Source organism: Tamandua tetradactyla, chromosome 1 (assembly GCF_023851605.1).
Source record: "Tamandua tetradactyla isolate mTamTet1 chromosome 1, mTamTet1.pri, whole genome shotgun sequence".
In the NCBI taxonomy this organism is placed as follows: Eukaryota; Metazoa; Chordata; class Mammalia; order Pilosa; family Myrmecophagidae; genus Tamandua; species Tamandua tetradactyla.
The window spans coordinates 123,961,426-123,988,737 of record NC_135327.1 but is presented as its reverse complement, the minus strand read 5'-3'; the positions used below and the strand labels follow the sequence as shown (position 1 = coordinate 123,988,737).

The 27,312-nt window shown below is 37.4% G+C and overlaps 1 protein-coding gene across 13 annotated transcripts in view; it reads left to right on the top strand.

The window, feature by feature from the left end:
* The window catches only part of ANKIB1 (ankyrin repeat and IBR domain containing 1), a 212,979-nt gene that overhangs the window by 154,417 nt on the left and 31,250 nt on the right, over positions 1-27,312 (top strand). For all 13 annotated transcript variants that reach the window (XM_077153457.1, XM_077159136.1, XM_077155843.1 and 10 more), the window contains 2 exons: positions 8,779-8,923; positions 9,965-10,131. In XM_077153457.1, coding sequence (XP_077009572.1) covers positions 8,779-8,923; positions 9,965-10,131 — 312 coding nt within the window. The remainder of the gene's footprint in view (positions 1-8,778; positions 8,924-9,964; positions 10,132-27,312) is intronic.

The window sequence follows — 27,312 nt, the reverse complement described above, 5'->3', positions numbered from 1 at the left end:
AGGCAAGAATGGTTGCCTGCCATGCCAGAGTACCCGGGTTCGATTCCTGGTGCCTGCCCATGTTAAAAAAAAAAAAAAAAAAAATTGCTCTAATGCTGTCCTTTTTGAGGAAGGCTTATAAATAAAATGAAGAAAGAAAATCTTTGTCATGAGCAATAATATAATCATGTTCTCTCTGGAGACATACAAATCTACTAATTGGTCACCTAAGCCAAGCATGTCATTAGTATTTAATGAAATCTTAAGAAATCAGAAGATCCAACATTTTTGTCACGCAGTACCAGGTACCAAGTATAAAGCTGGCATAACTGTAGTTGAGAGAGCAAGAACCTGAGCAATTTTTTTTCTTACACCTTAGTTAAGGTATAATTGAATACAATAAGCAATGTGTTTAAAACAAATAATTTGATATTCTTTGATATGTATACAGACCCATGAAACCATTACCACAGTCAAGATAATGAATATATCCATCACTCCCCTAAAGTTTCCCTGTAATCTTTCCTTTTCTCCTTGCTTCCCTCTTTTCTCCCTCCCCTTCCCAATTACATCCTCAAATTGCTAGGCAACCACTGATCTTATTTATATCACTCTGGATTCATTTTGGGTCCATTTTCTTTATGTTTTTTAAATTGGAGTATGAGGTAAAATTTCATTTGGAGGGAAATTCCCAAATGTTTGTTTAAAAAAATCAGGGCAGTATATTGTAGGAAGATGGCAGAGTAGGAAGCTCCAGGAATCAGTCCCTCCACAAAATTCACTGTTGGACAGCAGGAACTATATGAATCAACTGTTTTGAAATTCTGGAATTCATTGGCTCACTATTCACCATCCAGGAAAGAGCTGGAGGTATAGGCTTGTAAATTGCAGTAAATAACCAATGAATTTCATCCTCTGTGGAACAGCTACCATTCCCTATCCCCTAGTCATGTGGGGCAGAGTAGATAGCAGTGAGGACTGTAGCCTAGACTCCTGATACAGCTTGCCTGGTACCATAGTGGACCAAGGACCTATTCCTCCGAAATTGGGGGTGTGTTGTCAGGTTGCTAAATACTAACTACTATTGATCAACTGCTTCAGATCACTAGGGGGCCAGCTCTGACCAGAGCCATTGTTCCCAACCCCCCACCAGCAAAAGTGGTAGAGGAGTCTTAAAGAGGCAGTACCTTTTTATTCCCCCCCTTTTCTCTTTCTGTTCCCAATTGGGAACAAAACTAGTTTGAAAAAATCACAAATTCACAGCTTCACCCCTCATCAATAACAATTAAAAAGGAACAGAACAAAAACAGCAATCTCAAAAGAGTTGAGAGTATTAGATTTTCAGAGCTATAACAACATACTACACAGAATGTTCAGTTCTCAACAAAAAATTACAAAACACACAAACAGGAAAGTATGGCTCATTCATAGGAAAAACAGAATTTGCCAGAAACCACTGCTGAGTAAGCTCATACATTAGAACTGTTAGTTAGAGACTTTAAACATATTGTCTTAATATGTTTAATAAACTAAAGGAATCTATCTACAGAGAACTAAAGGAAATTAGGAAAGTGTTTTTTTAACAAAATGAAGATATGGAAAAGGTAACAAATAAAAAGCACAGTAATTGAAATGAATAACTCAGATGAATTCCACAACAGATTTGAAAACACAGAAGAAAGGATCATTAAACTTGGTGACATGGTAATTGAAAATAACCAGTGTGAGGAGCTGAAAGAAAACATGGGGATAAAAAAAGGAAGAGTCTGAGGGACCTGTGGAATACCATCACCTGTATCAACTAACACATCATAGGAAGAGTAACAACTTATTACATAAAAGGGATCCCCATTTAAGATTAACAGTGAATTTCTCATCAGAAACAATGGTGTCAAGAAGACAGTGAGATGACATATTTAAAGTCCTTTAAGAAAAAAAAACTGTCAGCCCAGAATTCTATACCTGGCAAATTCATCATTCAAAAAAGAAGGAAAAATAAGATATTTACAAAAACAAAATAAAAGCCAAAAAGTTCATTACTAAAAGATCTACCCTGCTAGAAACGTTGAAATAAAAGGAAACTAGCCAGTACCTTAAAGCATTAATAAGTAAAAAACATTGGTAAAGTTAGCAAATGTGTAAAATAACATTTTAAGTCCATTTTCATGGGCATACAATGTATAAAGATGTAATCAGACACAATGACAATATAAAGGAGGAGGGGAAGGAGATAATAGAGAAATAATTTGTATCCTACTGAAACTAGATTGGTACTAGTCCAACAAGGTTGTTATTAGTTTAAGACATTAATTGTAAACAAAAATAACTGGTAAGAAAATAACTAAAAAATGTAGAGAAAAGAAAAGAAGGGATTCAAAATTATACACTAGGTAAAAGCAACTAAAATAGAAAAAAAGCAGTAGTGAAATAATTGCAATGGACTTTTAGATTTTATACCAAAAACATAAGCAGTAAAGGAAGAAATGGATAAAATGGAGTTCATCAAAATCTAAAACTTTTGTGCATCAGAAAATATTATCAGGAAAGTAAAAAGACAACCTAAAGAATAGGAGAATAATATCTGGAAACCATATTTCAGATAAAGGCTCAATATCCAGAATATATAAAGAACTCTTGCAAGTCAATAACAGAAAGATAACAACCCAATTAAAAAAGTGGACCAAGGATTTTTATAGACATTTCTCCAAAGAAGATATTCAGGATATCCAGGTGGCCATAAGTATATGAAACGATACTCTATGTCATTAGACACTAAAGAAATGCAAATTAAAACTATAAGATACTGCTTCACACCCACTAGGATTGCTGTTAAAAGGACTGAAAATATTAGGTGTTGATAAGGATGTGGAGAGATAGGAACCCTTGAACACTGTTGATAGGAATATAAAGTGCTGCATCCACTGTGGAAAACAGTTTGGCTGTTCTTCAGAAAGTTGAATATAAAATTACCAGATGGCGCAGCAAATTCACTCCTAAGTATATACACAAAAGAATTGGAAGCAGGAACTCAAACTGATATTTGTACGTCATTATTCATTAGAGCATTATTCACAGTAGCCAAAAGGTGAAACAATCGAAGTGTCCATCAGCAGATGAATGGATAAACACAATGTAGTATATACATATCATGGAATATTATTCAACTATAAAAACATGCTACAACATGGATGAATGTTGAAGGCATCATGTTAGGTACAATAATACATATAAAAGGTATCATATGATTTTCTTATGCAAAGTACTCAGTGGCTGGGAGAGGGTGAAATGGGAAATTGTTGCTAAATCAGTATGAGTTTTGGTTTGGGATGATGAATATAGCCTGAAAGTTATATAGTATTGTCACTGTACTTAATGTCAAAGAATTGTCACTTAAAATGGTTAAAAGAATTTTAATTTAAAAATAAATAATTTTTTTAAAAGTGAGAATAAATAATATCTGATCTTTTTTAAAAACATGGCATCAACTTAGAATTAGAGTTTTATTAGATGCAATCAAGTCAGTACAACTGATTAAGATAGATTAGTTGGCAAGGGTCAGAGCTCACAATCTAAAGGGATCTTTACCCAGTTTGGAGGCAGAAAATCTACCCCAGATATGGTACTTTTCTTTTTTTACTCTAACTGGTTAACTATGTAATATTAAGGAGTATTACATGGGTTCTACCAAGTTTGTAGCTATTGACTTTGCTTTGCATTGGAAAATTGAGCTCCCCATGGGTTTACTTAAATTTTTCTGAGCTTCCTTGACCTTCCACACCAAACTCATATAACAGGACCTATCTCCTATACTCATAGGCTATCCATGAGATATTTCTAGTAAGATTTAAATTTGAAATATCTGATTATTGCTCACCACAGTACCTTATCAGCCTAGCTAGGATTCTCCTTCCTATCCCTCCAGATTGTTCTTGTCATATCAGATCAGTGAAGTAATATCTTGACAAACCATTTTAAAATTATTTTCAGTCTTTCCTTTGGTATATAGAAAAGAAGCTCCCCAGTTGAAGAAATGAGTAAGAGTTTTTTAAGAACTTTAGATCATTTGGAAGCCCTTCAACCTACTTTAATCTTCCCAATCCCCTCATCTCATCACTCCAGAGCCAACATTTTCAAGCTTCATATAACCCTTGTAATACCCCTTTGTACCATGCAGTTACCTAGAAGCTTTGAAATATTTATGCCAAAAGTTTAAATGAAAGGGAGATGATTGCTTCCTATCTAGCCTGGACTAACTTTCCACATCTCGGGAATAAGAGTTCAGGTTCTGGAAATAAGCTGCTGTCAGATTGTGAATTCTAGCTCTGCTACTTAAAAGTTATTGATTTTATGTGAGCAGTTACTTCCCTGTGCCTCAGTTTCCTAATCTATAAAATGACCATTATAGTAAGCACTTTGTAGGCTTATTATCAGAGTTAAGTGGATTATGTAAGTGTTTAGAACAGGGCCTGGCACATAACCACTCAATAAGTATTTATATCATTTTGTTAAGCATAGTGATATGCAGAGAAGCCAATCTGTGATATAATCTATGATCCTGACCTGTAGAATGAATATATAGATGAAGTTGATCCCAGATTTATCTTTTTTGGTTACACCCATCAACTCCAGAAAATTTAAGTAAACCCATGGGGATTTTGTGTTTGGTTATGCGCAAACACACTTTGCGCATAATTTAGTGGAAGAGTGTGTTTTATTGAGGATTAATAAAATGCCTCACAGAGAAGTGGTCCTATGTTGAATGAGGTCATATCAGTCCTGCTATTTAAATTTGTAAAGATAATTAAATCTGCTCTGATGCAGTTAGAATACATAAAAGTAAAAATATCATTTAGTAACTATATCTAGGCAAATTAAGGTAAATTAAGTTAAACTTTCCAGGGATCTTATTTGCGACTAAAAGAGATTTCTGTTAAGTGACAAAGGGAGTACTACCATTAGCAGTTATCCCAATACCTTAGTCTCATGATCCTTTTGGACTCTTAAAAATTGTTGAGGACTCCAAAGAAATTTTGTTTATATTGGTTATATCTATGAGTGTATATTAGAAATTAACATTGAAAATTAATATTTATTGATTCATTTAATTAACAATAATAAATCCATTATGTTACCATAAATAATCTTTTCTGTGAACAATAATTATTTAAAAAAAAATTTAGTGAGAAGAGTGGCATTGCTTTACATTTTTGCAAATCTAATGTTTGGCTTAATGGAAAACAGTTGGATCTTCTATTTGCTTCTGCATTCAATCTGTTACAATATATTGTTTTTGTTTATGTATATAAAGTTAATATGGCCTCACGTAGGTATATAGATGGAAAAGAGGGGCGTATATTAATTACTTGTTCAGTTAATTAATGATGCTTACTCTTCTTTATTACACGTCAAAACTCAACAAGTGGTAGTTTCTTAATCGTTAGGTGCTGTATTAGTTTGGTAATGCTGCCAGAATGCGATATACCAGAAATGGAACAGCTTTTAAAAGGGAGTTCATTAAGTTGCACATTTACAGTTCTGGGGCTATACAAATGTCCAAACTAAGGCATCAGGGAAAGATACTGCAACTCAAGAAAGGCCGATGGGTCCAAAACGCCTCTGTCAGCTGGGAAGGCACTTGGCTGTTGGCTTCTAGTTTTCTTTACTGGCTTCTCATTTCAAGGCTTCCCTGGAGGTATTTTCCTTCTACATCCCCAAAGGTATCTTGTCTGTGTGAGTTCTGAAGCTTTTTCCAAAATTCTTCTTTCTTAAAGAACTCCAGTAAGTAATCCATCGCCTTGGAAACCACCCAATCTAAAGGTCCCACCATAGACAATATTGAATCAGGATTAATGAACCTGACTTTTCTGGGTTACAAAACAGTTTATAAAATCTTAGAACCTTGTTAATGACTTTTTAAACTCTTTTACATTAAAACCCATTAGTTTTACTTGCACTTTGAATAGATCTTTTGCTGCCCATACATGTTTTTTATTATTCATTGGCAACTTGGAAAATACTTGTTTACTGAGTTATACAGTTCTTCCAAACATTGGCATATTTTACCATATAGTATCAAAAATCACATTCATTAATATCATCAGACTGGTGTTGGGAAACTGTCATACCCATGATAAAGAATGCAAGTTTCTCAAAATTCTGATTTTTACTTGAATGCTTGAATTTTATCAGTGGTAACAAATATTGTCAGTTTTTTCCTTGAAGTAACAGATTCGTTTAATTCATTTTTGAAAAGATGTGTGCCAAATACCCAAGTTTGAATAATCATTGTAGTTATTCTTTCAAGTAAAAATGATGTTCCATGATAAAAGCAGTAAGTGTGCTTACAACTGAACACCCCCTAAGTGCCTTTCCTTGAAATAACCATAATACTTTGGTATGTAGCAGAAGTTTTCTATGCATAGTTTTTGTTTCTGTGCCCAAAATAGTCAAAATAAATATACTCAAGGTTGAGATTTAATAAAATCAACCATTTTTATTGCTCCATTGAGGTTATTCTTAAGTGAAATTGAGTTTTTTTTATTGTTAATGCAAGTGTGGAGCAGTGAAGAATATAATTCCTAGTAAAGCTTAGTGCCACTGCCTTCCTTCATGCTAAAGCACCAGCACTTTTAACCAAAAAGGCAAAATCTTAGTAGCTTTATGAAAATAATTTTGACCCTATTCATCCCCTGAAAGGTCTCAAGAACCACACAGATCATCCTTTGAGAATTCTTGCTCTGACAGCTTTTCCCTGAGTGTTTCATCCGTCCTCACCTCTGCCAAAATGTTTTTTACATCCTGAGTAATACAACTGGGAATTGAAGTACAGAATGCCCTTCTCTTGGGATATATCAGAATTTTTTGGAATATCTGTGCTTTTTAAATCATGTTGGATATGGAAAAGATTTTAAATATGTTAAGTATGAAATGCCTGTGGGACTGTTCATGTGATAATATCCTATGAGTAATCAGAATTTATAGCTAAGGATAGAGATCTGGGACTAAATTTTTGAGTCACCAGCATATAGGTGATAGTTTAAGACAGGAGTAGATCACCAAGAGAGACACCATATAGAATGGGAAAGTAGAAGTTTTGAGATGAAACAACAAAATATAAGTGATCAGGAGAGAAAAAAGCATTAGTGGAAAAGATAGATAATGGAGAAACTAGCGGTAAGAAAAATGACAGGAAAAAAAAGTTGTCTTAGAAGCAGAGGAAGAGAAAATTTGAAAGAAATAACCTTTGAGTAATACCTAGTGCTCCAGAGAAGTCCAGAAAGATTCTGAGAATTCTTGAATAAATTGGGTAGTGATTCTGGCCTAGTTCAAAGCCAGTCATTCATTGAAGAAGTGACAGACACCAGAGTGCTACAGGTTGAGAAGTGAGTGGAGGGACTTGAGGAAGAAATGGCAAATCATCATAAACCATTTTGTCAAGAAACTTTGATGTGAAAAACAAATTTTCAAAGGTCATTTGATTGAGGCAGGGTTTTAGGGATAGGAAAAACTTGAGTATGTTTATTGTGTCAATGAGGAGAGCCATTACAAAGTGAGAGGTTAAAGATAAAGGATAGGCTAATGAATAGCACAAATCCCAGAACAGGTTTGAGGATTTGAGGATTGCCCTGGGGGTAAAGGAGAAATCCTGCCACTGAAGTTTTTGGAAATAAGGCTGAAGATACAGCTTCGCTTGGAATGTGATATGGCTGCCTAAGGGAGAACTCTCTTCTCTGAGGTGCCAAAATAAAGGTGTGGAGGAAAAAGGAGGAGCATATCTGATTCTCAGTGAAGTTGATTTTTTTTTTTCAAATGTGGTGGAATTATGAAAGTACCATCCAGAAAAGATATTGTGGTTAGTGAAATAATAGAGCTCTTGTTAATGATGACTAGAGATTTGTCATTTATTTGCCAAGTTTTCTGTGTATTTTCTCTAGATTTAAATAGTAAATCCAATATAATCCATACATCAAAAGCTATTCTGGTTCTTGCTTTTCCATGGGAAATATTAAATAATAATATTTGCTAAGATTCGTAAATTCTTACTTTATACAAAGTACCACAACAGTGTCACATACATTATATCTTTTTAACTGTACAACAGTCCTGTGAAATGCATATTATTAACTCCTTTTCACAATGGTGAAACTGAGGCTCAGATGGCAGACCTGAAATTCGTTAACTCTAAACCATGCTCTTGACCACTTAATTCACCTTCGGTTAAATTCCTACCAGTATCCAGGATGACTTTTGCTTAGAATTTCCATACTAATTCAACTAGTATGCCTAGAGTAGGCCATAAAACCCATTTTAATATTCATCTAAATGAAATGTAAAGAGAGAATATTTTCTTCAGAAAGTCATTCTGTATTCCAATGCAACCCCCATATCTCTTGAATTATCTATGGTTAACTTCTATACCATCATTATCTTTATTTAAAGGCGCACAATATTGAAAATTGAATATGACCTTTCTAAGCCACTCATTTCTTAATTTTTGATGTTAAATTAAAAATTTTTGTTTCAAATTTTTAGATAGGATAAAGCAAAATAGGAAAATGTAAAAATACATACATATCAAACAAATATATATGTAAATATATAGAAAATGGCTTGACAGTAAGTGTCCAATAATGTTTGTAGATTATATGTATGAATATATCAAAGTTGATATTCCGCATTTTATTCATTGGTGTTATTTTAATTATACTCCAACATAAAATTTAGCATAAAGAAAAGTTTATCAGAATGTACAAATAAATGAATCCTTGCTCTTTTTCTATTAATTGATAATATCTACAGGTTTTTAAATCTGAAAATTCAAGAAGGTGAAGCTCACAACATTTTCTGCCCTGCATATGATTGCTTCCAACTTGTGCCTGTGGATATCATAGAAAGTGTAGTTTCTAAGGAAATGGACAAACGATACCTACAGTTTGATATTAAGGTATACTGCCAGTTATCTAATTCCATTATTTTATTTGATTAAATTTATATGAGATTTTATTTAATTTTTTGTTTTATTTTTGGAAATACTTATAAAATAATGGCCTCTGAATTTTTTCTCTTAAAAAATTGAATAAAGGAATATTGGGATTAATCAGTGTATTAAGCTGAAGCATTATTTTATAATGGTAGAAAGAAAAGTAAAAGACTAAAATAGAAATTTAACAACAAAAAAATAAAATTATTGCTTACGCTTTTATAACTAATTAAACAAGATAATGTTCAAAATTGTTAGTACCTACTTTAAATTCTCCTAGACATTATATTTTATACTCCAAAGTATAAATATTTAGAAATGAAGATTCTCAACCTAGAATTTATTATTTTTTATTCCAAGTAATAGTTTCATTTAATGAATTATAATGTATATTTCTTTTTTTTTTTTTCATTCAGGAGTTAGTTATTTTCATTCAGAAATAATTCAGAAACGTGCAAATAAATTACTTTCTTTTTTGTGAGATTTAACAGGTACATTTTAACTGCCTTGTGTAGATTTTCTTAGTCTCAACTCTAATGTATGGACTTTTAAAAAGGAAATCCTACTGTTTTTTTAGCATTGAGAAACATATTGATTTTTATGTATTATTAGAGTGCCATTTAGAAATGTACTCTTCTAATGCAACTAATCATCATATACTAGTATTCTATTTGTAATTATATTCCATCAGAAAGTGGCACATTCTATGAAAAAGCATTTTTAAATTACACATTCCTTATGTGAATACTTGCATTTTAAATTTGTTACATCCTCCTAGTTTTTAGATAAACAGAACATCAGTTTTAAAAATTATGTCTTTACTAAGGTAATAGCTATTTATTTCCTTCTTATTAAGATTTTTCTACTTTCCAGTGCTGTTTTAAGAATTTCTTTTATACTGATAACTCCTTATTTCTTATTTCATGCCTATTTGCTTTAAAGTAAATTACCATTTATATGAAAATTTAAACTTAAAGTTTTGTTTTGTTACTGTTTTTTAAACAGGCCTTTGTGGAAAATAATCCTGCCATTAAATGGTGCCCTACCCCGGGCTGTGAAAGAGCAGTCAGATTAACAAAGCAAGGGTCAAATACATCTGGATCTGATACACTCAGCTTCCCATTGCTGAGGGCTCCTGCTGTGGATTGTGGCAAAGGACACCTTTTCTGCTGGTTAGTATGAGACAAATTGGAATCAGCCTAATCACATTTTAAGAATTTTTAAAGAGAATTTGTACTTTAAATCAGACCTTTAAATTATACTATGTATGATATTCTTTTTATTTTGAGAGTTAGACATAAATTTTAATTAGAACTTATGAATAGAAGAGGATCTTCCATGATTGTGGCAGGCAGTGGAAAATGAAGGTTATGCTCTGCAAAGGGGGCAGAGGGAGTACAAGGGCTTATAAGGGTTTATGAGAACAATTTCAGCAGGGTCTCATGACACAGGGACTTGTTATCAACAGTGATGAAGGGAGAGGAATTTCAATGACATTCTACCCCCCTGAGGAAGTTTGATGACATTTAATGTCTGTCCCCGTCATGTAGGCAGCTAAGTGAAATGACCTGCCTTCAGCATGGAAGGGAAACCCAGGTCCTGGGTCCCCACACCTCCATTTCCATTTACTTCTCCTTCCATTTCCAGTTGCCCTTTAGGGAGTTATCGGTATCTACACATGTTTTTATCTTCCCTCATAAAAGAAGGGTGTACTCCTTTCTTCTACCAGAGTTTAGAATCTGTTCTCTCCAGGCTTCTCGGTAGAGTGTCCCCCCTTCTTTATCCTCCATCTCTACCTCTCCACTGGTTAACACAAAACCCCTTGCCTCTCCCACATGAACTTCCTGCTAAAAGCTGGTACAGAAACTCATCCAAGGATGAATCATAATAGCAGTAATAAAAAAGAACCAGGACGTGATTTACTTAAAGATGCTATTAGTTTACTGTTGGATCTTTGGGAATTATCCTCTGTGTCTCTTGCCTTTTCTCTCATAGTCTACTTTTATCAATTGTTTGATAATATTCTGACAATAAAAAGAATAGGTAATAATGATAGTTCATATTTATGAACTTGATATGTACCAGGTACTGTGCCAATTATTTATTTTACTTAATTCTCCCACAAATACTGTAAGTTGAGTACTATTATTATCCCCCATTTTACAGCTGAGGAAGCTCAGACACAGAAGATACCCAGGGTTATGTAGTAGGAAATGGCAGAAACAAGGTTTGAGCCCAGCTCTGTTTGATTCCAGAGCACATGTAATTAAACTGTAATACCAAATTCACTGACCATGGGCTAGAAAGTGTTCAGAGTTTTTTCTTCTTAAAAATGCATAAGTCTCTAGCAGTAATTCTTAACCAGGGATACACAAAATTACTATAGGAGATTTTCCAAATTTTCACTCAGGGTCCCATCAAGTGAGATTTTGATTTAGTAAATTTTGTAGTGGGGGGGGTCTATGCCAGTTTGAATCTGTTGTGTACTGAAAAGCCAAGTTCTTTAATCCTCATTCAGTATTGCTGGGTGGAATCTTTTTGGTTGTACCCATGGAGATGGGACCCATCCAATTGTGGATGTTAACTTTTGATTAAATGGTTTCCATGGAGATGTAGCTCCACCCATTCAAGGTGGGGTTGCTTCCTGGAGCCCTTTAAGAGGGAACCATTTCGGAAAAAACTTTGGAGCCAACAGAGCCACCAGAACCAATAGAGTCCAAGCAACCAATAGCCAGAGACTTGGAGATGAAGAAAGAAAACACCCCTGGGGAAGCTGTTGGAGAAGCCTGGAGAGAAAGCTAGCAGACGTCACTGTGTGCCTTCCCAAATGAGAGAGAAAGTCTGACCATCATCAGCCTTCTTGCCATAGTTTGGACATTTGATGGTCTTGCCTCAATTTGGACATTTTCACAGCCTTAAAACTGTAAACTTGCAAAATAATAAATTTCCCTTTATAAAAGCTGTCTCATTTCTGGCTTCCCTGAGGGCATTTTCTTTATGCATTTCCAAAGGTCTCTGGCTGTGTGGGCTCTGTTGGTTCTAAGTTTTTCCAAAGTGGTTCCATCTGAAAAGGCTCCAGTAAGCAACCCCACATTGAGTGAGTGGGTGGAGACACATCTCCATGGAAATCATCTAATCAAAAGTTAACACTGGGCCATGCGATGGTGGCTCAGTGGTTCGATTCCCCGTGCCTGCCCATGTTTAAAAAAAAAAAATTAACACCACAATTGAGTGGATCACATCTCCATGGAAACAAAAAAAGAAGATCCCACCCAGAATGAAAATTGAAGAACTTGGCTTTTCTGTGGTACACAACAGATTCAAACCAGCACAGCTTCTTATTCTTACTCATATACTGTAAGAACTTTCATCTGTAATTGGAAATTTTGAGTAGAATTGGTCACATCTTGTGTCCTGATCCCATCTCTCAAAGAGAAACAAATACTGCTTCATGCAAAAGAAACCTTCGCAGGAGAGATCTTTATAAAATAAAGGCATGTAAAACTGCCTTTGCTTCTTTCTTTCCCCAAAAAGCTCATAAATATTCACCTAAAGATGACCTCAAGTGCCACAACAAATGGCAATAATTTCTTCATTTTATTAGCTACATGTGACAAAATTAGTTGGGAGCCAGCCTCAAGATGTATCTGCCAGAATATAAGTTCATTGTTGGAAGAGTAGGTAGAAATCAATATTTCCCCTTTTTACCACAGGAAAGCTCTTTCTGTTGTAGATTGTACACTAACAAGTTCTATACCTTTCGTAGTTGAACCTAGAATACATACTTTCCTTAACTTATATGATCATAATTTCTCTGATCAGGGCAAAATTATCCCCAGACAGAAATGACGCATATGTTCTAAAAATGACCGTGGTGATGAATACACAACTATCTGATGATATTGTGAGTCATTGATTGTACACCGTGTATGGACTGTATGTGTGTGAACATTTGTCAATAACAATTTTTTTAAAAATTATACCCAGACAATATATAAAACTTGAATGGCTCTCATGTCAGTCAGTGGCCTTCTTCCCTCTGTTTTTCTTTCTGGTAAGGTAGAATATGCTATGTTCTTTTACATCTGAACTGACATATAATCTCTCTTCTCGGTAGCAACTTTTTAAGTATTTGTTGTCAAAATACTTCTTAGCTACCAATATCGTGGTCTTTAAGGAGAAGAGCTCAAATTTAACCTGGTATCAGTGATCATTTCCCTCTGTATCCCTCAGAATTTTCTCTGGTCCCTTTAATCACCAATATTTCCTTTGGAAACTGAGAAACTTACTTGGAATTACTCTTTTAAAACCACGGGTAGTCAGGCAAACATATATTAGAGTTACTCACTGAATCAACTGACAGGAATATTCGAAATAATCGCATTGTAGGGTTTTTAAAATATAGCACCCAGCAATGGAACGTTTATTTACTGGAACTACTCAAAGAAGCCTTTAAAATAGTACCACCTCCACTGAGAAACAGATTTGAACTCAACATTAGGAAGATTTGAATCGTAATGATGCATCTGGTGAGAAATCATGGTATCAGGTTTCTAGTTCACTTAAAGTTTCCAGTGAATCAGAGTACAACGTACAAACATTTTATGTATTGGGGGGAACTCTCTGAAAGTGAATGTCTTTATGTTAAAGTCATCATCAACTCATTATGTTTTCCTCCTATAACCACAATTAGGATTTGATGATCATGAATTTTTATGATCACAAATTTTATGATCATGAATCGATTGAGTTAAAGCAATAGTTATGCTTCATCTCCCTCTCCACAGATTTCAAAGGCAAGGGAAAGTCACTCCAAGAGTCCTTTGGGCAAAATAAATGAGATTGACCTTATTTACCTAATAGTTTATTCTCATCTTTTCTTGTTTGGATTTCCAGGCTGGCAGTGTCTGGCTATCAGAATCCTGCCAATTAGCAGAAAAGTTCTTCCTAGGTCCAGAAATGAAAACATGTTGCTATATATTTGGTAGAGTTTGATCATAAGATCCTATTTAAACATCAAGCCTACTCTATAGAGAATTAATATACTCATTTGTATTCGTTTCCTAGGGTTGCTGTAACAAATTATCACAAACTGGATGACTTTTATAAAGCAGCAGAAATTTATTCTCTCATAGTTCAGAAAACTAGAAATCTGAAATCAGGATGTCAGCAGTGCCATGTTCTCTTTGCAGGTTTTAGGAAGAATCCTGCTATTCCTTTTCCTAGTTCTGGGGGTTCCCAGCAGTCATTGGCATTCCTAGGCTTGTAGATGCATCCCTCCAGTCTCTGCCTCTACCTTCACATCAACCTCTTCTGTGTGTCTGTCCTCCTCTTATAAATACTCCAGTCTTTTAATTTAGGATTTTAGATTGGAGTGCTTTTTTTTTTCCCTGTATAATCCCTTACCTAGGCACTTTTCGTTCTTAAAGAGCACTGTCTATTGGTGTTTCTAGGTAAATTTCACTTGGCTACGTACCAAGATTCTCCTCTACTTTCACTGGTTTTTACCGGAGTTTTGAGATGCAGTATCAACAGTAGGTACCAGATCATTTAGAATACTTGTCGCCAACCATAATATCTTGGTTAAAATGTTCTTGAGGAATTTAGCTTTCCAGCATCTGGAGAACATTCTGTGGTACCTTCATTATTTTCTTAGAATAACCTCTCTCCCTTCCTATTACATAATCCAGATTATCAGTCACGTGTTCTTTATTATTTCTTCAGTTATTACCATAATTTTGAAGAATCCTGGGCTTATTTTCCCAGATGACTTAGTTTTCAATGATATTTAATTGGATTAGATGCAATCCCTAGCTCTCGTCCTAATTTACAGTCCTTGCTCGAACTTCTCCTTTATTTATAAACATTTCCTCTAGTATACCCTCTGTATTACATTGGAAACTAGTAGAACCTATGCCAATCAGGTATGACACTTAGAAGTGTTCCTACTAATTGAGCCAACACTCAAAAAGCAGCTGATTGGTGTCCTATAAATTTCTGGAAAAAAAAACCTTCTGGTGTTACCTAATGTAGCCCAGCCTTGGCAAAATAAGCATACTGATAGGCAGTTATGACTGGAAGAAGTAGCTTTTATTTTTTCAAATCTATTTGAAAACAGTGGATATTTTTTCCCCATGATTTATTTTATTTTTACTTTCAGAAAATGTTTTGACAGCAGAACAAGTCACACAAGGTATTGCTTCTGCTGGGAAAAGGATATTGAATATGCTGTTTAATCTTTATGGGAAAAAAAATCTTGAACTTAATGGAAATAATTTATTTCACTGACTTAATTTCTTTAGTTTTAGATGCACTGTTGATGTATAAGGGAATTTTGTACCTCAACTTTTTTATTGTAAATGTGTATTTTAATAAAGCAATAAATAAATATACTAAAAAGCAATAAATTTCAAAGTACATTTTAACAGGTAATTATAGATTAGATTTCAAAGTTTAGTATGGGTTACAGTTCCACAATTTCAGGTTCTTCCATCTAGCTGCTCCAAGACACTGGAGACTAAAAAGGAATATCAATATGATGATTCAGTAGTCATATGTTAAATCCTAACTTCTCTGTTACAGCCACTCCTTTTCCTTTGATCTTTCTCCCACTTTTTAGGGATGTATGGTCTATGCTGAGTTTAACTTTTTCATGTTTAAAAGTGTTGTCAACAATATGGAATAGGGGATGGAACTGATTGATATTCTTAGAGAAACTGGCACCTCTGGGTTTCAAGACTTATCTTTTCTGGAAACCATCTGAAGGTTTTAGGTTTCTGCAAAGTAAACATAGTGTGTGAAACTTTTATAGACTCTCAGATAGGGCCCTGGTGTTCTTTAAGGTTAACAGAAACCCTTTAGTTGGAGTTTGGTAAACAGTGGCAATTAGCACTAAATTTACTGAAGCTTGCTTAAGAGTATCCTCCAGAATAGATTCTCTGTTTGAACTCTCTTAGCCACTCATACCTTACTTGTTGCATTTCTTTTACCCTTTTGGTCAGGAAGGTGTTGTTGATCCCACAGTGCCAGGGCCAGGCTCATACCTGGGAGTCATCACCCATGTTGCAGGGATACTCACACCCCTGAACATCATGTTCCATGTAGTGGGAGAGGTTAATATTTTTACTTGTAGAGTTAGGCTTGGAGAGAGAGAGAGAGGCCACATCTGAACAATAAAAGAGATTTTCTGGAAGTAATTTTTAGGCATAATTATAGGTAGACATAGCTTCTACGTTACAGGTATATGTTTCATAAGAGAAAGCCTCTAGTTCAAGGGCTTGGCCTATTCGCCTGTGAGTCCATAGCGTTTGAGAGTATATCAGGAGTTTCCCAGGTGGGAAAGTTTAATAGTTTCATATTTTTTCTCCAGCCCCTCAAGAGATTTTGCTAATACTTTTTAAGTAGTTGCCCAACATACTCTGGGATATATCCAAGTATTACATTGACCTATACAGAATTACAAGCCCTCATTCCCATTCTGGGCTCCATGTGTTTGGGTTGTTTAAATGAACTATGCGGACAGATTGATTTAGAGTGTGTGCTCAGAAAAAAGTATTTTCTTAAAGACAATACAATAATTGTCCTTTTGTTTCTAGCTTATTATGCACAACATAATATCCTCAAGGTTCATTAACCTCATTGCATGCCTCATGACTTCATTCCTTTCTGTAGCCGCACAATATTCCTTCATATGTGTACACCACTGTTTGCCTTTCTGCTTCTCAGCCAATGTACCCTTCAGCCACCTCTATCCATTGGACATCACAGATTGCGTATTGTCCAAAATACGCAATCCTTATCTCACAGTATCCTCACTTAGTTGTACAATCATCACTTTTAGTTTTAGACAATTTTCATCGCTCCAAGGAGAAAATAACAGATAAACAGACCTTCACCAAATTGAAAATCTAAAACTCCCCTTGACTTGTGTCCGTGCCCCCCACCTCCAATTATTTACCCCTCATACTGCTGTGGTACTGGTGACATCTTCCTGTTAAGTATAGGCCATAGTTTGCAATAGTAGTTTTCCCCCATACCCCTTTATTACTGACTCTTTATACAGGACTCATATCTTTGAAATAGTTCATGCAAGAACTTATTTATATTTGTAGTACTAATCAGTGAGACACATGGCTCTATACAAACACTTTCAATCATCGTCACCTTCAATATGGCAGTATTACTTATAATCCCCCTACTGAACTGCCATCACTTCTATCCATTCCCATACATTTAAATTCAACCTCATTACATAACTGCTTACCCATCTTTAGCTTCTCTGTATCTCTTGGTCCCCTATATTCTACATTATAAGACTCTGAGTTTACCTTTATCAGGGTAATAGTAGTGAAAACTTAACAGTATCTATCCTCCTGTGTCTGGCTTATTTCACTTAGGATTATGTCCTCAAGGTTCATCATGTTGTCTTATGCTTGAGAACCTCATTTTGTCTTACTGCTGCATAATGTTCCATCATATGTATATGCCACATTTCGTTTATCCACTCATCTGTTGATGGGCACTTGGATTGTTTCTATCTTTTAGCAATTATGCATAATGCTGCTATGAACCTCAGTGGAAAAATGTCTGTTCATGTCACTGCTTTCAACTCTTCTTGGTTTATACCAAGTAGTGATATTGCTGGGTCATAAGGTTAATATTTAGTTTTCTGAGGAACCGCTGAACTATATTCCACAGCAGCTGTACCATTATACATTCGCTCTAGCATTGAATAAGTATTCCAATTTCTCAACATCTTCTTCAACATTTGTTCTTTCCTGTATGCTTAATAGCAGCTATTTTTATAAATGTGAGATGATATCTTATTGTAGTTTTGATTTACATTTCCCTTATAGCTAACGAAGATGAACATCCCATCATGTGCTTTTTAAGTCATTTGTATTTGCTCTTCTGGAAAAATGTCTATTCATATCTTTTGCCCATTTTATAGTTGGGTTGTTTGTTCTTTTGTTGTTAAGTTGTATAGTTTCTTTATACCAGATATTAAACCCTTATCTGATATGTGGCTTCCAAATACTTTCTCCCATTGAATTTGCTCCCTTTTCACCATTTTGAGAAGGTCCTTTGAGACTCAGAAGCTTTTGAGTTTTTTTTTCTGTCGTATTCCATCCTTAAATATTTTTTAACTTTCTTTTTTTATTGTGAAATATAACACATATACCAAAAAAAGAAGCAAGCTTCCAAGTACACTTTAACAAGTAATTATAGAACAGATTCCAGAGCCTGGTATGGGTTACCATTCCACAATTTTTGACCTTTTCTTCTATGTGTTCCAAGATACTGGAGACAAACAGAGATATCAATATAATGATTCAGCAGTCATACTCCTTTTTAAATCCTATCTTCTCTGCTTACTCCTCCTTCTCCTTTAATGTCATATACATAAAAAGTAATAAATTTCAAAGTACATTGCAACAGTTAATTATAGAACAGATTTCAGAATTTGGAATGGGTTATAGTTGCACAATTTTAGATTTTTATTTCTAGCTCCTCTAAGGTATTGGAGGGTAAAAGACTTATCAGTATAACGTTTCAGCAGTCATACTCATTTGTTAAACCCTCCCTTCTCTGTATAACTCCACCATCACCGTTGATCTTTCTCCCACTCTTTAGGGGTATTTGGGTTATGCCCTTTCTAACTTTTTCATGTTGGAAGGGGCTGTTGATAATAATGGGTTAGGTGGATGAAACTAGTTGATGTTCTGGAAAGGCTGCCCCCTGTGCATTTCAGGACTTCTCTGGTCCAGGGACCCATCTGGAGGTTGTAGGTTTTGGAATATTACCCTAGTGCATGGAACCTTTGTAGAATCTTATATAATGCCCTATGTACATTTAGGATTGGCAGGAAAGGTTTTGGTTGGGGTTTGACAAGTTATGATAGGTAACAATGTCTAACTGAAGCTTGCATAAGAGTGACCTTTAGAGTAGTCTCTCGACTCTATTTGAACTCTCTCAACCAATGATATGTTATTTGTTACACTTCTTTCCCCCTTTTAGTCAGGATGGCCTTCTTGATCCCACAGTGCCAGGGCCAGGCTTATCCAGGCTTATCCCACACTGCCAGAAAGACTTTCATCCCTAGATGTCATGACCCACATAGCGGGGAGGGCAATAATTTCACTTGCAGAGTTGGCCTTAGAGAGAGAGAGGTCACATCTGAGCAACAGAGAGGTCCTCTGGAGGTGACTCTTAGGCACACCTGTAGGTAGGCTAAGTTTCCTGCTGCGTGTATAAGCTTCACAAGAGCAAGCCTCAAGATCAAGGGCTTGGTGTATTCATTTGGATGTCTCTAATGTTTGACACAGTGTCAGGGATTTCCCTGGTGGCAAAGTTTAATAGTTACATATTTTTCTCCTGTCCCTCAAGGACTTTGCCAATACTTTTTGATATCTGCTTAATATTCTGGGTTGTATCCAAGCATTACATTAAACTATAGAGGATTAAAGGCTCTCATTCTTCTTCTGTGCTCCCTGTGTTTGGATTATTTAAATGATGTATCCAGACAGGTTGAGTTAGATTATGTGTGACAGAAAATTTAGGTTCTGAACATAATAAAACTTTCTTCCTTTGGTCTCAAAGGGTAGGTGAAGTTCTGAAATACAGGCAGTGTCTTCCTTATCCCTCTATTCTGAATTACCTTAATACTGACCCTGTTGGCTTCATTCTTATCCCTACATACCAGGTTATACATATATAAAACAGCCCCTTAAAATCCAGAAGTAACAATTACCACTCCAGACTGAATGTGACTACTGTAAGAGCTTACAATCTAGGCCCCAGTTTTCTTATAAGTATTTTCTAATTGAGACCATACAATATTTGCTCTGTCTTATTTTGCCTTACCAAATGTCCCACCGGTTCATTCACATCGTTGCATGCCTTACAACTTTGTTCTTTTTGTAGCAGAACCGTGCTTAATCATATGTTTACACCCTCATTCGCCAGTCTACTTCTTAGTGCATCTTTCAGCCACCTCCATTTACTGGGCCTCATGTATAATGTACAAGATCAACAGTTCATTAACACTCTCAATTTTAAATGATTTCATTGTTGCCAAGAAAAAGACAATAAACACACCCTTGCCAAATGGTAAATCCAAATGTCCCCCTAACTCTCATTCCTTCCCCCCCATTATGTACTCCTGGTATTGGTGCGGTACCGTTGATGTTTTCCTGTTAAACGTAGTCCATAGCATGCAATAACATTTTCTCCCTACACCGTGAAATTATGCACTCTTTTTACAAGATTCATACCTTTGCAGTAGTTCATTTGCAAGAACTTATTTATATTTGTAGTGTTAATTAGTGGGGCACATGAGTCTGTATAACCCCTTTCAATCATGTTCACCTTCAATATGGTAATATTACTTACAGACCCACTTGTGAACCACCTTCACTTCTGTCTGTCCCCTTACAATTAAGTTCAACCTCATTAGCAAACTGTTCACTTATAAGAGCTTCTATGTATCTCTAGGTCTCCTATATTCTGTATCATAAACCTTTGATTTTACCTTTACCATGGTGTGGTGCCTGTGAGTGTGGGGTGCAGGTCGCAGGGTTGTGGATGTGCCGTGAGGGTGCCATGGGGATGAGGGGTGAGGTGCTACTCAGGCAGGCTTAGAGCACAGAAGCAGGGTGCAGAGTGGGAAATAGAGAGGTAGGGTGTGGCAGGAGGCAGATGGGGGTTACTGAGTGATTGTGCTAGGGCTGGTATGTGGGCTGAATGCTGGTGGGTGCATGAAGCGTGTGCATCATGGGGTGTCAGGGTGTGGGGTACAGGGCACAGAAATCGGGGGGCATAGGGAGGTTGTGGCACGAATGTGACCTTGCACAGGGTGGGAAGTCCAGGGGGAACAGGAAGCAGATGCACAAGTGTGTAGGGACTAGGCAGAGGTTGTGGGACATGTATTGGGTGAGTGATAACGGGTGGACAGGGCCCTGGCACAGGTCCACAGGTGCAGGGGTGAGATGGCATAGGGGTACCCTCTTCTTTTTTTCTTAGTATTTTTATTATAAACAACGAAAAAAACCACAACCGTTCTTTTTGTTTGTTTGTTTCATCACATAGTTGTATATTGATCACCATGATCATTTCTCAGAACATTTACATCACTCCAGAAAAAGAAATAAAAAGACAAAAGGAAAAACTCAGTGACTCCTAGGCATGAATCCAGACCTGGTACTGTGGGTTAACAATGGCATCCTGACCAAAAGGGGGGAAAAGAAGTGTAGTTAATAAAGTATCAGTGGCAGAGAGAGTTCAGAAAGAGTCTAGAGGCTACTCTGGAGGTCAGTCTTACAGAAGCTTCAGGTAGACCTTGCTACCTATCATAACCTGCCAACCCCCAAACACCACCATTCCAGCCAATCCTAAAGGATGCCTAGGGCAGTATATAAGGGTTCCAGGTACTAGAGTAACTTGTCAGAAACCTACAACCTCCTGATGGGTCCCTGGTCCAGATAAGTCCTAAAACCTAGCCCAGCCTCTCCAGAACATCAGATAGTTCCATCTCCCTACCCCATATTAATGACAGACCAATATAAAAAATATAGAATTGCCATAGCCCAAACAACCCTAAAGAGAGGTATGGGAAGATCAAAGGTGATGGTGGAATTATACATAGAAGATAAGACTTAACAAATGAATATGAATGCCATATCATTAAATTGATATCTCTTTTAGTCTCCAGCATTTTAGAGCAGCTAGAAGTAAAAACCTAAAATTGTGAAATTGTAACTCATGTCAATGTCTGAAATATGTTCTACAACTAATTATAGTGCTGTGCTTTGAAATTTATGGCTTTTTTATATATTTTTTATTGTTCACAAAAAAAAGAAGGAAAAAAAGTCGATTGTGATGTTAAAAAAGTATTTAAGCCCTCTTGCCTCCAATATTCTGGAGCAACTAGAAGGAAAAATCTGAGAGGATCATATGGTAGTCCATGACAAACTCTGGGATCTGTCCTGTAACCACTTTTTGAAGAGTGCTTTGAAAACTATTGCTTTTTTATTTCTTTGCTTTGTATATATGTTAGACTATACATTCAAAAAAGTTAAAAAATATATATATATATTGGGTAGATGGAAATACTAGTGGTCAATAAGAGGTAGGGGTAAGGGATGTGGTATGTATGAGTTTTTTATGTATGAACATCTTTGATTAGTTGTTCCAGTGTCTGTGTCTCTGGTGTTTTAATTTGGTCATTAGGCAGGGTTATATCTGTCTGCGTTGTGATATGTTTAGTGATCTTCTGCTGTCTTTGTCACATGTAAACATCTTGATTGATTTACTTTGGGAGTTGATTTCTTTCAATAGTCTAAGGCCTTGTTTTTGTGGGATGGTTATACAGCAGGGAGCAGGGCACAGGGTGGAACACTCAGTACAGTGATTTGTTTCAGGGCAGGTATGGGTGCAGGTTGGGGATGTTACACTGATACTTGTGAATGTGGGCACACAGCGGCCAGGGAGAATGTAGCTGTGCAAGTGTACTGGTCTGGGGGTTGTAACCCTGGTGTGTGCTGGTCTAAGGCACAGAGTCCTTTGTGCGCATGCATAGAGCTGTGGCAGCAGGTTAACATCATGCCTTCATGGATTGGGGGCAGATATGACCCAGCTGCACTGGTCAGCACTTTCTCAGAGCTGGGAAGTGAGGCTGAGGGCTGTGTGCATGTGCAGTTCTAAGACTGCTATAAAGTGTGGTTCCCAGAGCTGAATGATGTGATTGGGGGCCCGTGTGCATACGTGGGCCTGGAAGTGCCATAAATGGATGAGCTGAGCTCAGGGAGGGCAGGATGAGTCTGTTTGGCACTATGGGTGGGGGCAGGGGTACTGCAGGTATGGAGGTTAGTGCCCACAACAGCCTTCAGGAAACAGGGATGGAGAGGTAGTGCTTGGGAGGGGTACAGGAGAGGTGGGTTGGGCTGCATGTGGGGTGAGGGTGTGGGGAAGGTACGTGCATTGGGGGCTGGTGGGATGGGGATGCCTGGAGCACGGGGAATGGTAGAGGGTGACAGGGTTCATGTGTGTGGGGTGCAGGGTGAGACACCAGTCAGGGGCTGCACTGGTGAGGGTAGTGCGCCCAAGCAGTGTGGCCTGACTTACTTCTTAGTCCCACGCTTAGTCCCACGCTCTGCAGCTCTGCCCCTCTGCGCCAGGCTCCAGCTTTCTACCTCTCAGTACCTTGGCCTCTGCAACCAGGGCTGCCACATGTGGTGCAGAAGGCTCTCCCAGGTCAGCTGCACTCCCGAATTGCCACCTCAGTTGCCCTCCTGTCCCTTCTCCAACTTTTCTGTGGAGCAGGGCTAATCTCTATCTACTCTAATCAGCCATCTTCCCGGAAGTCCATCCATACAAACATTCTTGACATGGTTACATGGTTACGTGGTTACAGTCAGTGGCTTACAATATTATCACATAGTTGTGTATTCATCACCATGATCATTTTTTTGAACATTTGTATTTCTCCAGCAAAAGAAATAAAAATGAAAATAGAAGAACTCACACACACCATACCCCTTACCTCTCCCTCTAATTGACCACTAGTATTTCAATCTACTCAATTTATTTTAGCCTTTGTTCTGCCTATTATTTGTTTATTTCTTATCCATATTTTTTACTCATCTGTCCATACCATACATAAAAGGAGCATCAGACACAAGATTTACACAATCACATTGCAAAAGCTATATCATTATACAGTCATCTTCAAGAAACATGCCTACTGGCACACATCTCTACAATTTCAAGTACTTCCCTCTAGCCATTCTAATACACCATAAACTAAAAAGGGGATATTTCTATAATGTGTAAGAATAAACTCCAGGATAACCTCTCAACTCTGTTTGAAGTCTCTCAGCCACTGACACTTTATTTTGTGTCATTTCTCTCTTCCCCCTTTTGGTCAAGAATGTTTTCTTAATCCCTTGATGCCGATTCCCAGCTCATCCTAAGATTTCTGTTCTGCATTGTCAGGGAGATTTATACCCCTGGGAATCATGCTCCACATAGAGGGGGACAGGCAATGAGTTTGCTTTCTGTGTCTGCTGAGAGAAAGAGAGGCCACATCTGAGCAACAAAAGAGGTTCTCTGGGGGTGACTCGAAGGCCTAAATTTATGTAGGCTTATCCTGTTCTTTGCAGGGATGAATTTCACAGGGGCAAACCCCAAGATTGAGGGCTAGGCCTATTGATTTGGTTGTCCCTACTGCTTGTGAGAATATCAGGAATTCCTCAAATGGGAAAGTTGAATTTCCCCTCTTTTTCCCTATTCCCCCAAGGGAACTTTGCAAATACCTTTTCATTCGCTGTTTTAATCACTCTGGAATTTATCAGGGCATTACCTGGACAAACCAACAAAATCTCATGCCGTATTCAAGGTTCCATGTACTTAAGGTATTCAACTACTCTGTCCATATAAGTTAAAGTAGGAAATGCAGTAGTCAAAATATAAATGAGGGTATAAAAGTCTCCAAACTAAGGCATCCAGGAAAGATACCTTGACTCAAGAAAGGCCAGTGGGTCCAGAACACCTCTGTCAGCTGGGAAGGCACGTGGCTGGCACCTGCTGGGGTCTTTGGCTTCTTGGTTGAAACAGCTTCTCTGGGGCATTCTCTTTCTTCATCCCCAAACATCTTTACCTATGTCAGCTCTGCAGCTTCTTCCAAAATGTTTCTTGCTTAAAGGCCTCCAATAAGTGACCACCTTGAACAAGTGGAGACATATTTCCATGGAACCCACCTAATAAAATGCCCCACCCTACAGTTGGGTGAGTCACTTCTCCCTGGAAACAATGAACAGATCCCACCCAAGAATGTTGAATGAGGATTAAAGAACATGGCTTTTCTGGGGTACACACCAGTTTCAATCTGGCACATTGGGATTGTTTGATTTGTTTAGCTATGACTTTTGTATAGGTTAGGAAGTTTTCCCCCATTACTTCCTCAGCTAATCTTCCTAGCCCTTTACTCTTCTTTTCCCTTTCTGGTACACTGATGATTCTTTTATTTGCCTGCTTCATGTTGTCCATCATTTCCCTGTAGTCCAGTTCCAGTTTTTCCATCTTTTTTTGCCATTTTTTCCTTTTGTCCTGACCTCTAGTTTGCTTATTCTTTTTCCTGCCTCTTCAAGTCTAATGTTGTGTGTCTCTAATATTTTTTAATTGGTCTAAAGTTTCTTTTATCTATGTGAGATCTGCTATTTTTCTATTCTTTCAAATTTTTATTTATGCTCTTCTCGTGTCTACTTAATATCCTTTAAGTCTTTAGCCAACCCATTGAATTTATTTGGGAGATTTGTGTGAAGGTCTTTGATTAGTTGTTCCAAATTCTGTGTCTCTTCTGGTGTGTTTTTTTGGCAGGGGGAGCAGGGTGCGTGGTCTGGGAATCGAACCTGGGTCTCTCGCATGAAAGGTGATCATTATACACTGAACCACCCATGCACCCTCCTCTGTTGTTTTAATTTTGTCATTTGGCTGGGCCATATCTGCCTGCATCTTTATGTGCTTTGTGATTTTCCTTTGGCTTTGAGGCATTTTATTATATGGTAAGGTTATTTTGAAGGTTGATTTCCCTCACTCTTCTAAGATTTTGCATTTACTTGTGTTTACGTTGAAAGTCTTCTTTTGTACTTGGTTTGTAAATAATTCCCCACCAAACCAAGGCCCAGACTACAAGCAGGAGATGCAACTGTACTTGAAGATCTGTTGAAAACTAAGCAGATATAGGCAGTTTGCTAGACTGCACTTTCTGTTTCTTTCCAGCAAGTAACACCTTAGGGCACCTCTTCCCCCCAAGTACACCTCTCCCTCACTGTGACAGCTAATTTTGGCATGGTGCAATTCCAACTAAGATCACTATCTCAGTATGTGCTGAAAACCGCCAACCACGGGGCTGGGGAATGGGCAGTCTGCATCTCAGCAGAGAATCTGCTTGTGAGCCCAGTGAGTCTGATGGTCTCTGGACTTCTACTTGGAATGACCTTGGGCTGTAGAACTATGTATTTCAACTGCCCCTGCCCTCAGCCAACTCAGAAGTGCCTGGTGGCATAGCACAGCTCACTTCCTTGTCTCTGCCACTCCTCCTGTGCATGCCTATGGCTCTGGGCCTCTGTCGGGAAAGGAAAGCTGTAGCAGCACCCATCGAGTCTCTTTCACCAGCCAATTGTCAGACCTGCTCCACTCTGTGTCTCCCCCTCCTTCCAAAGAGAGCTCCCAGCTGTAGAGCTGAGAGGGAAGACCTCCCAAGCATGCTGTGGAGGCAAGCAGGAGGATTGCAAGGCACCCCACTCCTTTTAGACCCACTCCTTCCTGTGTACCACTGCTTTCTCTATGTGGAGACACAACTGAGCACACTCACCCTGTTTTCTCCATCCCAGTTTCTCCACTTTTTCATTCAGGACTTCCCAGTATAGTGTAAAAGACCCTCTCTGATCACTCGCACCCTGGAACTTCCATGCTGGTTGTTTTATACCACTTCTCTAGATGATTCACGGAGCAGGGATGAGCTCAGCCGGTCCTGTTCTACCATCTTCCTGGAAGCCTGTGGACATGGCCTGAGTGGGCCCAGAGTTGTGGGTACCTCTTCCATGTGTCCCACAAGAATCTAAAACAGTTTTAATAAGTTGTGAGAAATCTAGATTTTTTTTTTATTCCCACACATATTCTCAAGCACCATATGGAAATACTCTTCCGAGATCTTTGGTATATTTCTTAGTCTAGTGAATGCTAATATATGTGCCAAATTAAAATTAGTAGTTATTATGGATATTCTATACATTTCTGGAAAGCATTGTTGATTTTAAAATGTGCTAAAGTTAATCTAATGTATCTCTTTCCATTTTAATCAACCAAATGTTTTTGAATGTCTATGGTACCACTAAGTTGCTAGGAGCTCTATAAAACCACAAGTTATGGAAGAGATTTCCCAAATGCCAGGTGTTTTAGTTTGATAAAGGTGCCGGAATGCAATATACCAGAAACGAAATGGTTTTTTAAAAGGGGAATTTATTATACTGCAAGTTTATAGTTCTAAGGCTGTGAAAACATCCATATTAAGGCAAGGCTATCAAAATGTCCAAACTAAGACACCCAGGGAAAGATACCTTGGCTCAAGAAGGCCAGTGATCTTTAGGCTTTCTCTCTTAGCTGGGAAGGCACATGATGACCTGTGCTAGCTTTCTCTCCAAGCTTCTTTAACAGCTTCCAGGGGCGTTTTCTTTCTTCATCTCCAGCAGTCTCTGGTTGTGTGGGCTCTATTGGTTCTGGTGACTCTGTTGGCTCCAAAGCTTTTTCCAAAATTGTTCCCTCTTCAAGGGCTCCACTAAGCAACCCTACCTCGA